Source organism: Sorex fumeus, unplaced genomic scaffold (assembly GCF_029834395.1).
Source record: "Sorex fumeus unplaced genomic scaffold, SorFum_2.1 ptg000033l, whole genome shotgun sequence".
NCBI lineage: Eukaryota > Metazoa > Chordata > Mammalia > Eulipotyphla > Soricidae > Sorex > Sorex fumeus.
The window spans coordinates 32915111-32929349 of NW_026606090.1; the positions used below are offsets into that span (position 1 = coordinate 32915111).

General features: G+C 36.6%; 1 protein-coding gene across 1 annotated transcript in view; it reads left to right on the forward strand.

The window, feature by feature from the left end:
- The window catches only part of GFRAL (GDNF family receptor alpha like), an 85736-nt gene extending 71871 nt beyond the window's left edge, over positions 1–13865 (forward strand). Inside the window, 3 exon segments of the mRNA XM_056116676.1 lie at positions 10581–10682; positions 10752–10821; positions 13778–13865. Coding sequence (XP_055972651.1) covers positions 10581–10682; positions 10752–10821; positions 13778–13865 — 260 coding nt within the window.
- Positions 13866–14239: the final 374 nt, after the last annotated feature.

The window sequence follows — 14239 nt, forward strand, 5'->3', positions numbered from 1 at the left end:
ACTGTTTTTCTCTTTCTTCTTATTTTTTTAAATGATGCCTGGTAGTGAAAAGTAGCTCTTTAATGGTAACATCTCTTACTGATTAAAAACAAACACACAAACTTCAGTTTGCGAAACCAAGTTAACAATTACTATCCCTATCATCTGGTTTTTCGCCATAATTTTTTTTTCAAAATCCTTTATCTTTTGAACATAATTTCCAATTTCACCCTCTTTGTTGATTTAATTTCTATCCTCCAAATCTAACATAATGTCATGTGAAATGTGACATCTCTTCCTTTCCCCTTCCAAGCTATGTGTTCCAACTATCTGTGGTTCTCCATCCCAACACTGCTTTGAAAGTGTCTAGAAAATGTTTGTAAATTTGAATGTCTAGTCCATTATCATCAATTCTTTCTTGATTTATTAGATCAAACCATATAATAATAAGGCCAGATTTACTCTCACAATTAAGTCAGAATGGAAAATTATGACTTCTACAGATTGTCTAAATTTCTATATTACTTTATATTCCTGTCTCAATTATTCCTCTGAGTAAGACTGCATTATAAACATGATTTAACAGAATCGAAAACTGGGACACAGAGTAGTTATTAGAAAGTACTTTAGGGCACACGTCAAGCAAGCTTTTGAATAGTGACTTAATCTGGCTTGAAGGCAAAATTCGGCCTCCTTCCACCATGCTGTATTGTTCACTCCACCCTATTGTCTACGTTTACTTGTAGCCCATTTTTATTTATAATTCTCATTATGACTTTGTGGGTTTATCTAAAGCAGCAAAATAACCAGGAAACCAATAGATAGTTAAAATGACCTAACAACTTATTTCATAATGTAAACTGAAATTATTTTTAAATAAATATAATATGACCCTAATTGACTAGCTTATTAAAATCTCTGCTAAGATGATAATTTTGCATCTCATACTTTTTGATCTGAAATAAATTTAAAATTAACATGAGGGTTAAGTGAGGAGATAAAGCATTATTTAAATGAATGCACGTTCCTCTCTGCCCCGGTTTCTGTCAGAAATGGGGAAATTAATGTTGACCACACTGGGCTCTCTGAGGGGCAGTAGGGGTAGAATTTAGGAGGTCAAGAATCTCTTATACTATGGGGTAAAAATTTGCTTGACTCCCAGGAATAGAACACCAGGGAAATTGTTGTATCAGCTGCCTGAATAGATGTATGTTTAACAAGGAAGTAATTATAGATTTGTGCCTATATGCACAGATACAAAATATTGTTAGTAAAGCATTTTAGTATTCCGTTTCTGTTGACTAAGTTAAACTAGAAATCCTCCATGAATACTTTATGCCTATCGAAATTTATAAATGTTTATCTATCAAACACATTGACTTATGTTTCCTAAATTTGGATTTGTGTGTGTGTGTGTGTGTTTTTCCAGTTATATCCTATATCCCACAGAGAAAATCTTTCCTCTAGTAAAGATCTTGAAAACACTGCAGAAAAATGTATAGACTTTATATTGTCCAATGTGAATTTTTCCAATGATATTTGATTACGGAACCATCTACGTGCCTAGTACATCTACAGAACATCTGTGTAAAAACATCTACAGAACCATGTTTTGTGAAGCAGTTTAGAAAACCCTATCTTTTCTAACCAACTGAACTTTTTTTATGTCACTTACTAATCCAAGTTTCTGACATTTCTAACAGAATGATAGTGTTATACATGAATAAACTGGACTGAGAAGATCTTTCCCAGCAAAACAGGTTGGTGTGTGGGGAAGAAAGCAGATGGAAAAGAAAGAAGGAAAGAACTACTATTAAAGAAATTTCTTCTCTCTATCTTCATTTCCTTTCTGTTCCTCCCATTAATCACTTCATTCTCATGGAATGTTTTAAAAGTTTTATTATTGTATTCTTTTTAATACTGATTTCATATTAAAAATTTTGCAAGCATAGATATTCTTTTTTTTTTTTAATTTTATTAGTGAGACACCATGAGGTACAGTGGTAGACTTACAAATTTTTGTGCTTGGGTTTCGATTATACAATGATCAAGTACCCATCCATCCACCAGTGCCCATTGCCCACCACCATGGATCCCAGTATCCCTCCCACCACCCAGCCCCCATCCCACCCTGCCTCTGTGGCAGGGCATTCCCTTTTGTTCTCTCTCTCCTTTTGGGTGTTGTGGTCTGCAAAAGAGGCATTGAGTGGCAGTATTGTTCGGTCCATAGTCTACTTTCAACGTGCATCTCCCATCCTGGGAGGATCCTTCAAATACCCTTTATTTGGGAGCATAGATATTCTTTTTTTATGTAGGAGTATGTAGGAGTACTGCTACTTATTCAGCCACTGATTAGCTGATTAAATTGGGTAAAGGTAAAGGCCCTCCCGTTGATCATCGATTTGCTCTAGTGGGCCCAGTAACGTCTCCATTGGAGACTTTGTTGTTACTGTGTTTGAAATATCGAATACATCGTGGGTAGCTTTATATTTATTTATTGAATCACTGTGGGAAAAGTTATCAAGCTTTCAGGTTTAAGTCTCAGTCATGCAGTGATCAAACACCTCTCCCTTCACCAGTACTCATCCTTCACCACCAAGAACCCCAATATACCCCCCTCCCATCCCTCCCAATGCCTGTGAGGCAGTGATTTCCACCTAACTCTTCTCTACATTAATTACATTCATCATTTCAACAAAAGATGCACCATTATTGTTTAGAATTCCCCCCCCCCCCAACAATCAGAATTTCTGAAAAGGCATTGTGAAATACTTTGTTTTCTATGCTGGGTATGAGAATCATATAATCTTGCGTAGCTGCAATAGCAGCCTTGCGATTTTGAATTTCTGCAAAGAGCCAGATAATTATGAGATTGGTTTCTGTGCGTCTGGTGTTATGGCTGTGCCAGAGAGCCGCTCGTAGGGGGCAACTCGTGACCTCGGTAGGGCGTGAAGGGCGAGCTGGTACCGCTCCCCTTCCCATGAGACTGTAGTTGCCCCGTCACCGCTGGCTCAAACCTGGCTTTTCAATAAGCTGTGAGGCGGTGGCCACCTTGATGCCAGGTGGGAAAAAAGCGGAAGGGAGCAACATCCTTTCCCTCCTGGGGAGGCATGGAGCCGTAGTTTAATGCATGGTCCATTCACTTTTCTGCCGCAAGCTGCTGGGCTCGGGATTAAGTCCTTTTGCCTCTGGAGCCATGGCTGTGCCGGAGAGTCGCTCGTGGGGGGCAACTCATGACCTCGGTAGGGCATGAAGGACGCATAGATATTCTTAATTGCATTTTATAAATGGAAAAACTGAATACCAGGGAAATTTTAAAAATTTCTTACTTTTACATATATCCTAGTCTGATGGCTAATGACTACTCTTTGACAAACAACGTTTTACCAAACCTAAGTGTGAGAATCATAAGATAAACAGATTCTTAGCAAATTCTTTTACTTGGTTAACATTATGCATCACAGTGAACTAACGTTTTAACAAACAGTAATAAATATCTGTAATATGTGAGTTTAAATGAAAACTCTTTTCTAATCTCAAAGAAAGAACAAAACATATAATCACTCACTCTTCACAGTGTATATCACTACATACTGACACGTGTACTATTTCAAATTGAATGTTGATAATATATGCCTTTTGGCCATTCCTTTATTGCATTGGTATGATCTTGTGATAGCCACATTATATTATAAATTATATAGATATGTAATTTTATTCAAAAGATTCTAAGAAAAGTTATCATTATATACCAGACTTGTATTAATGTTTCTCTTGAAGATTTGCAAATTTATATGCAAGGAAGGTATACATCATTATTTATCTCAATTTTCTTTTTCTTTTACACTGCTTTTATTAAACCCAAGAACATAAACTTTTCTAAATCATCTCATCCTTCTAATTTACTATGTGGTCTCCAAAAACTATTTTCCTTAGCTTTGTTTTGTTAACCTTCTTTTCCCTGGAGTTTTCCTTAGTGTATAGAAAAAACTATTGTAAGATAGCCTAGAGCCATGCCTCATGTATTTTTTAAAATTTTTTAAAGATTTTTCATTTTTTCATTTCATCATCCTGTTAATCGTCGATTGCCTCGAGCAGGCCCCAGTAACGTCTCTTTCATCCTAGCCCTGAGATTATATTCACGGCTCTTTAGGAGAATGAGACCCATCATTATCTTTTTAAAGATAATGTAGGAGTATTGCTATTTTTCCAGCCGCTGATTAAACTGATTGAATTGCATGCCTCACATATTTACAAATGGGAAGACATTAATGAATCCACTTCAAATGTGGACATTAAAAAGTTATTTAGACAATAGTTATTACCACATATGCTTTACATAAAGAATTCTGTTCATTCAAAACCTTAATATATAAATGTACAAAATCATTAAATTGGGTGCTGGAGCAATAGCACAGTGGGTAGGGCATTTGCCTTGCATGCGGCGGACCCGGGTTCAATTCCCAGCATCCCATATGGTTCCCCGAGCACTGCCAGGAGTAATTCCTGAGTGCAGAGCCAGGAGTAACCCCTGAGCATCGCCGGGTGTGACCCAAAACGCTAAAAAAAAAGTTTAAAAAATAAATAAATAAATAATAAAAAATAAGTAAATAAAAAACTCATTAAATTGATCAAATATAATACAAATTATTACTATTCTTATCTTATATTAGTCTTGTTACTTGCATCCACAATACTAATACAAAATACCCAAGGGAAACTTACTGTTCAACTTTCTGTACGTATTTTTAATCTTTGTCTTCATTCCAAATATAGTAAATTTTTAAATAGTGATTATACTTTATATTTAAGACTCAGGTCACATTGATGTATGCAGAATATAGCAAACAAAAAAATTGTCACATCTAAATTTAAACAGTTTTGCTTCTATTTATTGTGCTTAACTCTCTGCTTTTTACCTGGGAAATGCCATGGAAATTTTATAGCTAGTCCTAATTCTACTTGTATCACTTGTATCACTCGTTTTCCCCTTGCACACTGATTTGCTCGAGCGGGTGCCAGCAACATCTCCACTCATTCCTGTCACATGCTAGTGTAGCCCACTGGTGTCTGCTCGCTCCCAGAATATGAAGAGCATCAAACCGTTCATTTGGGGTCTTGACAAGAAGTCCGAACATCTAGTATGTGGGCAGCCAGGCATTTTTCTGACGTCCCTTTGAATCTAGTCAGTAACGGCTCTAGTTCAGCGGTTGTCTCCAAATAGCATTAGGTGTCCAGCCTATCTGATTTTTGACACCTTGGCAAATGAGACAGCACCTTGATCCTCGATCGTCAACAGAGGTTGAAACTCTGGATTCCTTCTCTCACTTGGGTGAAACGTGATATTCCAAGCATAGCTTTTTCAGTTCCTCTTTAGGAGGAATTTTTTTTTCCTTCTTTAGGAGACCCAAACAGCATTCTTATCCTATTTTCGTAGGGCCCAGATCTCTGAGGCGTATGTTAGTGCAGGAAGAAGGTGGAGTCGAAAAGATGTGCCTAGAGGCGGAGGTTCTTCATCTTCTTAACCACTTCTCTGACGCTCTTGAAGACGTTCCACACTGCTCTCTTCCTCCTGTGCAGTTCTGGTGCCAAATCATGTTGAGTTCTTGACCTAGGTACACACAACTGCTGCATTTGGATATGCTCATTCCATTGAGAGCTAATGGAATGTCAGGAACGAGTCCATTTCTCATGGACTTTGTCTTTGTGAGATTCAGCTGCCATCCGACCTTTCCACACTCACAGTCGAAGTCGGCCAGCATTTGTGCTGCTTGACTAATGTTTGGTGTTATAAGAATGATGTCATCAGCGAAGCAGAGGTGGTGTAGTTGCCAACCGCCTATCTTCACTCCCATTTCTTCCCATTCCAGTCATCGCATGATATTCTCAAGGGTGGCACTGAAGAGTTTCGGTGAAATGGTATCACCCTGCTGAGCCTCCGTTTTTATGTTGATGATCAGCGTGCCTAATTCTACATCTGTGAAAAACAAAATACACTAAAATAGAAGTCTAGAACTACCTTTAAACTTTCAACATTCATTTACGTATCCTGTTAGTGTATGGAGAGTTAGCCCAGGGCTAAGATGCTAACCTTACACATGACTGAGCCTGGTTGGATTTCCAGCATGGCCTATGACCCATGTCCGTGTCCCAATCACATAATGCCAGGAGGATTCTTGTGCCCTGGGAGATTCCGGGTGTGGTCCCCATAGTGTGTGTGTGTGTGTGTGTGTGTGTGTGTATTTCTGTTTAATATCAAACATGAAATGATCTATTTCATTTCTTTGAAAATGTCTGACATATAACAGCATTGTGTATAAGCTAAAATATCATAGGAAAATTCATAAAGTAATAGAAAATGGTTATATAATCAAATTTGAGATGTGGGTGATTTTCAAAGTAGAACGCCCAAATTAAACCTTTAATGTATTAAGACTGATAAACAGCACCAAATCTTGAATATTCAAAAAATAAGGTTATCCTGGAACTTTTATTTTCACTAAGCTGTCCACTGGCATTACTCTTCTTTCATTTGAATATGGAGAAAATACAGTAATTTTAGTTGTGAAGCATATTTTAAATAGTCACAAAATATATTATAAGAAGTCTGTCAAAAAATTTAAATTTGTGATATGTCTAAATTTCCATTTTAAGGTTTCTAGCATTATTACAGGCATTCTAACCAATATTTGTTATATGATCTAGATATTTACAAAGCAATTTTCCATTTTCTATTAATTAAGTAGAGACTTAGTCTCCATCAGTTCTCAGCCACATCTGTATAAGGCCTTGAAAAGAAAAATATAGAAAATGATCATATATCCATAGCTCATTTGGGAAGAATACTATTTAGATTTGTTCTTAATGTTCATCTGAAATTAATCTTGATTTCCCATCCAATGAACAGGGATTCTACAATATCATTCAAAATACTATTTAATTCCTCAAGGGTGCAAGTTAAGATAAACAAGTCACTTATAGTGTTTATCTATAAATATAGCAGATGGTGTGGGACTGAGGGTGGTTATTAACTCTACTGACTTTAATTTCATGGTTATAAAACACTGTAAACCTCACTGTTTATAAAAGGCGAAGAGAATCTCCAATGGGCCTCGGTAGCCAAGAAACCCTCTGTAACATTAATCTCTCTGACTGATATTTGGTATCCTCCTAGGGTGTAATATTTAAAATTGTGGAGTGATTGCTAGACGCATAAAAATTTTCACTGGGATCATTAGTGAGCATTTCTGTCATTGATCTATTATAACTTTGTTAATGAGTTCCATGTGAGTGAAATTTAGCGAATGAGAGGATTCTTTCTAAAGTTTGCTACATGAATGTTTAACAATTACTTAGGGTGGTTACATGTAAAAGTGAACTTCATTTGTAAAATTAGTTTTCCCTAATGCAAAGAAAGTATTTTTTATCTAGTTAAAGTACTTACACATAGCATAAAGGAAAGCTGCAGTACATTTCAAAAAATCAAATTATTGATATTATTCATTTATATTTAAGTCACATACCTGCCTAAAATGCCACAAAATACTAAAGAAACAAAAGTATTTTTATTTATCCTACATAATCTGAATTTATTTTAATATAAAATGCATAACATTTTTCAAAAAAATGTATGTTCGATTTGAATAAAAATAATTCTTTTTTTTAAAAAAGTCTACAATTATATAGTAGGCTTTAACTGAAATTACTACTTTTTTTCATTCTAAATTTATAACGGATAACAAATTATTTTTAGCCACAAAAAGGGGTGAAATAATCTAAGGTCTATCCTGACACCTTTACGTTCAGATGAGGCTGATTTGTTTCTAAGTTCATTAGAACATTAGATTTTATTAATGGTTAATAACCCCCCATATGAGTTGGAGAGTTAAAAATCTTGAGCTAAAAATGTCGTAGCTATAATAGAATTCAGAATCCATGAAAATTGGGTTTATAATGAGAAAATTCTCCGCTGCTTTCTGGTAGGCGAGAAGCAATTCCTGGGTGTTCCGATGTTCCGAGGGTGCTTGAGACCCAATGCGGCACCTACTAGAGGCAAAGCAAGCAAATACCTAATCCGCACTTTCTCTCCAGCCCCCAAGTCTTCAGTCACTTCTCTACCTCTTACGTGGGACTTATTGTCCTGGCCTCACCTGGGGAGTGGTTCCTGGTTGAAAACAGTCTGTATCCTATGGTCTCCTATTCCTCACCTAGGACTCACGTTTCGGCCTCCAAGGATTTACCTTTTGAACAGCAGTATAGTGGGAAGGAGAGAGGAAGGAACAGAGTCTTTGGAACTCTTCTCCTACCTCCCTTCTTCCTGAGTACCTGTAATCACTATTTGTCTTTGGGTGCAATGTCTCTCTCTCTCTCTCTCTCAAGACACTCATCTCTGCAAAAATATCTGCCCAATGTGGAACAATGACAAACTGTCAGCTCTGCAGTATAGAACCAATTATGAAACAGTGTGGTGGTAAGGGGAATATCGGACTAGGTGAGACTTAGGACTAGGAGAGACTAGGAGAGACATAGGAATCATATTGAGTGTGGTGGTGTTGAAGTGTAGTCATTTTTTTATATTAACACTATAATGTTCTAACAAAATTGTAACTACCTAAACTATAATAATTCTAAAAGTTATGTCCTTGTTTAAAAAGACTTTATCTTCCAAGTCTCAAAGTTCATCATGAAACATATGGAAGAGATAGCAGTCAAGTTTCTCTCAAATGAAAATTTAATACATATATATGTATATGTATGTAAATAAAGACCACTTAACTCATCATTTATCACTTTAGAACTTGTCACTTGTGCTATTTGTATCTTTGCTGTTTATATTTTGTTGAATTTTGTTAAAACTAGATGTGTTTTCACTTCAAAGTTCTCAGTTTGAGCTATCTAAAATAGAGCTATCAATTAATGTTAGGAATCTTCAAAGTTGTGAGGTGCGACGGAGATGTGTTTAGGAGAGTGTGGCGGGGAGACCAGAGCCAGTGATCAAAAATAGACCTTAAGCGACACAAACATTGTTAACAAAAATAGAGACCGGAGAGCTTTAAAGAACTCACCATAAGAAAATCAGCACAATCAGTTATTAAACTGTGCCTGTGTGCCAGGACAGACTGATTGCTTCAGGGGTGTCTGCTGCAAAAATCCATAAAATGTCTTTAGGAAATGAAAATCTCTCAAAGAAAACAAAAGAAAACACTCTTGTAAACACGGATTTTTTCCAAAACCTTGATGAGTAGCACCCCAAAGTTTGTTTTCTTTCTTCCTATTCTGTCTATAATGTACTGCCGATAATTATATTTTAAAATGTATTTTTCTAATTATAATTTGAAAAATTAGGTATAAAAAATCATCTGATTTAAGTGGGAAAATATCAGCTCGTAAATACAAGAAAAGTGAGCCCACTTTCTGCCTAGACTGGATTTAAGATAATGTTCGACAAATAAATTGAGGTCTTTTGATATAATTCATAGGAAATTAAAAAACCATGCGCTATAATGCATTTTTAAAATTTTATCTCTTGAATCACTGCGAGAACAGTCACAAAGCCTTTCAGTTTAAGTCTTGGTCGATTATACAATGATCAAACACCCATCCCTTCACCGGTGCACATTTTCCACCACCAAGAACCCCAGTATACCCCCTCTCCCACTCACTCCCTGCCAGTGTGGCAGATTTCCACTTTACTCTCTCTCTCTCTCTACATCGATCACATTCAATATTATGACAAAAGACCCAACATTATTATTTGGAATTTTCCCCAACATTCAGACCTGCCAAAAAGACATCATTAGATATTTTGTTTTCTATTGCTGATTATGAAGAGTATATGATGTCGTGTGGCCGCAATAGCGGCCATGCGTATTTGGATTTCCGATATTTTAGTAATAAGCCTAGAGGGATTACTGCCAAAAGCCCCTGGGTTCTGAGATTGGTTTGTGTGCCTCTGGGATCACGGGCATTCAGAACCCGGAGGAGGTGTTTGAGCTTGGCAACCCAGGGCATTGTCATGGTGGGGAGCAGGGCTGATTCCACCCCCCATTCCAAGAGGCCCCATGTGCCTCGTCGATGCAGTCTCATACCTGGCAGTTCATTAGGCTCTAAAAGATGCAGGCCACCATGCCACCGCTGCACAGGGGACAGGTGGAGGGACAGACACCCTTCCCCTCCCAGGGTGGCATAGCACGGTAGTTGAATGCACAGTCCAGATGCATTTCGGTTGGGCATTACATTTTGCTCAGATTTTCCCACCAACATTCAAGCCTATATTTCAGGGACAAACGCTAGATCATTTACTTTCCATTGATCACTTTGCATATTAGGAAACGTCAGGCAGGCGCGTAAGTGGCCGTGCAGTTTGGATAATAGTCCTGGTACCCTCAGATGGAGCCATGCTTGAAGAAGCTCCTGGTCGCCGTGATTCCATATGGAGAAGGCGGGGAGACAGCACCTACCCCATCTGGGACCTCCTGGTGATATTGGCTCTGTCTGGGGCCAGGAGAATTCTCCGGGAGTTGTGGAGCCCGCCAGCCGGTCTTCTCTTCGCTGCTGTCACTTTTCAACACCTTAATATTACCTTCAACATTTTGTTTCAGATTATCCGGCCCCTTCTAATGTCAAAATGCCTAACAGAAGACATGCAAAGAAAATATCAATGTATGGATTTTATTCCCTCTTCACAGGTTAGTTAAAAATTAGTCCTTTGTGATATTTTTATTTATTCCCTCTAAAATCATGGTAGATTAAAAAGTATCTTTTTTTTTTAGTTATCATTTATGCCATCACATGCGTGACAGTTACCTGTGGAATCCTTCTCCTGGGTATGCTGAAACTGAGGTAACACTCCAGCTCAGGTGGGAAAGGCCGGAGGGGGCCAGCCAGGACCAGGCATAATTCCCACCACAGAATGTACAGAATCCACTTTCGTATGGTCAGATCCATGGAAACTTAAGTCAGCCTTCATAGCAAAGGGAAATGTGATCACAAGGAAATTTTATGTGACATCATACAAGTACATTCTCTCCCTAAACTATGAACTTTTCCTCGCTTTACTTAATTTCTTTCACTTTGTCTTTTTTTCTGATTTTTATGAAAAATCTAAGTTGAATTACCTGTTTTCTTCATTCACATCATTTACAGGGTTGCTCAGCCTACATAATAAGTTGTGTACTTCATTTTATGGCTACCAAAAATTATTTCTTATATTCTAAGCAATTTATTCATCTTTTAACAACTATTAAAAGGGTTATTAAAGTAGGGACTGAGAAAATCTATTACCCATTGATAATCCCATTTTTGAACCCCTTTTTCCTTGACTTCTATTACTACTGAGAGCACTAATTTTCTATGCTAAATATAAGATTTAAGATGAGATATACTTCTATATATATTGGCTTTAAATTTTTTCACTTTTTAATCATTAAAGTAGAGATAAAATCATATGTACCTCAGTTTTTTAAATATTACCCTTTTTAATTTTAATAATGTTCATTCACATTTTATCATACATGTGCATGTATGTTCTCCGCCCCCCTCGAAGAGCCTGGCAAGCTACCAAGAGTATTCCGCCCACACGGCAAGCTACTTGTGACATATTTGATATGCCAAAAACAGTAACAATTCTCACAATGGAGACATTACTGGTTCCTGCTCGAACAAATCGATGAACAATGGGAGGACAGTGCTACAGTGCATGTATGTGTTTTAAGTCGAGTATCATAAATGGTTATAAACACAGTGTAATTTTATATAATATTCAAGTATAGTCATATAAACAAATATACATTATTTGCGCACATGAATAAATAGCATTAACACCATAAGCACAGTGAAAATAAATATTTTACACACATAAACAAAAATATTATTTGGCTTAGAGTGTGGGCTGGAGTGATAGCACAGCGGGTAGGGTGTTTGCCTTGCAAGCAGCCAACATGGCCAAATTAGATTTCTCCACCCCTCTCGGAAGCCTGCCAAGCTACCCAGAGTATCTCGCCCGCACAGCAAAGCCTGGCAAGCTACCTGTGACATATTCGATATGCCAAACACAGTAACAATTGTCACAATAGAGATGCTACTGGGCCCGCTCGAGCAAATCAATGAAAAATGGGAGGACAGTGACAGTGACAGTGGCTTAAAGTGGATCAAGGACATTGTGTATTTCTCATGTCATGACACACAGATTTAGTAAAGAGATGAGCATCAATCTACACATTCCTCTAGTCATAGTCACAAGCCTGGACAACCAGGAAGATAAAACACTGCAGTGAAAAGGGTCTTAGCATGGCAAGACCAAGGGGCGGGTCACATGGTAGGGTTGCTGTAGCCTAGCAACCCTGGACCAAGAGCCAAGGGGCAGGTCACATGGTAGAGCTTGCAGCCGGCTAGCAGCCCTAGACCAAGAGCCTTTCCACCTAAGACATGAGCACAGGCTCACCCACCACCTCTGACTGACCATTCAGACAGCCACTGTCCTAAATGACATCTCATAGAGAAAATTGGAGTACCCAGAGCACTCACTATAGCCAAGAGGAAAGTGAACAAATAACATATAGGGATGGGCTGGCCGGGAATTGATTTTATAATTCTCCATTTTCCAACATGGTGGCATTGAACATTGTTACTCGATGTAGCAAACAACCCAGCTGGATATGTAGCTGGATGAGCTGTGTCCACTTTTGGATCTAACCGTGTTTACCATTTTATTTGATGCTTATCAATATCAGACCCCACATCAACTGCCCTTCTTAATAGCCTTAAAAGTTATCTTTGTATAAGAAGACTTTCCTTAGGTTCCAGATATGATTTGATGGTCAAATAGAGGCAAATTATAAGGGAAGAACAATTCGATGTATTAATTTTTTCTGAATTTGACTTATAATTGAAAGCACTGTTCAGAGAAACACATGCTTTTCCCTAGCCTAAAATATCTTATTTTAATGATTCTCAGTCTTTATTTCTTAGTCACGTACATAATATATAAAGTCCACATCTGCCACATAGATCTGTGGAGTTTTATAGATAATTGTTGAACCACAGGTAAATAAGATGTTGGTTAGCCAATGTTTCCTGTAACTATAATCACATCTTCTTACCTTCAGAGACAAGCATATTCAAATTTTGGGTGGCAATGGGATTGTTAAAGACAAAATACTGAATTTACTGTAATATTTGTTTCAAATCATTTCATTTATGCTATTAAGTTCATTATCAATTTATAATTTACTTTTTATACAGTTTAAAATTATTACCTGTAATTGGAAAATTTAGTCCCAAGATTACTTAAATTTTTAAAGTAATTAAAATTAAATAAGAAAAAAGGCATAAGAGCAACAACAACAACAAAACATATTTTACCCTTTTTCTGGGGAAAAATATGCCTCCTTAATGAAAGAAAACTGGTTGGCATTTACCTTGTGATCAGGCCTGACCTATGTAGAATAAATATAGTTTTTATTAAAGACATAATTTTTTATATTTGTTTCTTAGTATACAAAATTTAAATACCCATAATCTTTAGAGAAATTTATATAGAAATCAATTTTCACAAATTTAAATATCTGAGGAAAGAAAAGACGCTTAAAAATATACTTGGAAATTGAAGTAAAATTCATCATACTTCTAATAAAGATTATAAAATATTCTGTATCTTACTATTGAGATTTAACATTCAAGAACTTAATTATTTTCTCCTCCTGTGCACAAAATCCATTCCCAGATATAAGCACATACAAACATCTTTTTAAATTCTTTGAAATGACATCTTGCTAACTCTTACTTTTATTTTATATAGAATGTCCAGAATATCAAGTCAAACAAGAGATCCTTCACTAACCCAGACACCTGAAGGACTTGTGATTCATTCAGTCTCAAATCATTAACAATCATTTTCTTTAAAGGAAGTCTTTGCAGTCAGTCAACAAAGTATCCCAATTTCATCAATAAGGAGATATGTTAAAATGAAATTAATGATACTGTTTCACCAAATATGATAAATCAGGTATAGTAGTACATTATTACTGGCATGTAATATACTGATACGATATTAGAGTTTTTATTAAGAGAATATTCAAAAAGTGTTATCTTTTATCATATTAATATAGAATTAAAGTTACATTGTTGTCAAAATGTATTATCATAAGCTACCATCTGGATTGTTACATTAAATGCATATTATAATAATTATTTGTATCATAAAAACAATTGTTAGTATGGATTTATCTGATCAATTTTATAAATCCCCATAGATTTTCCA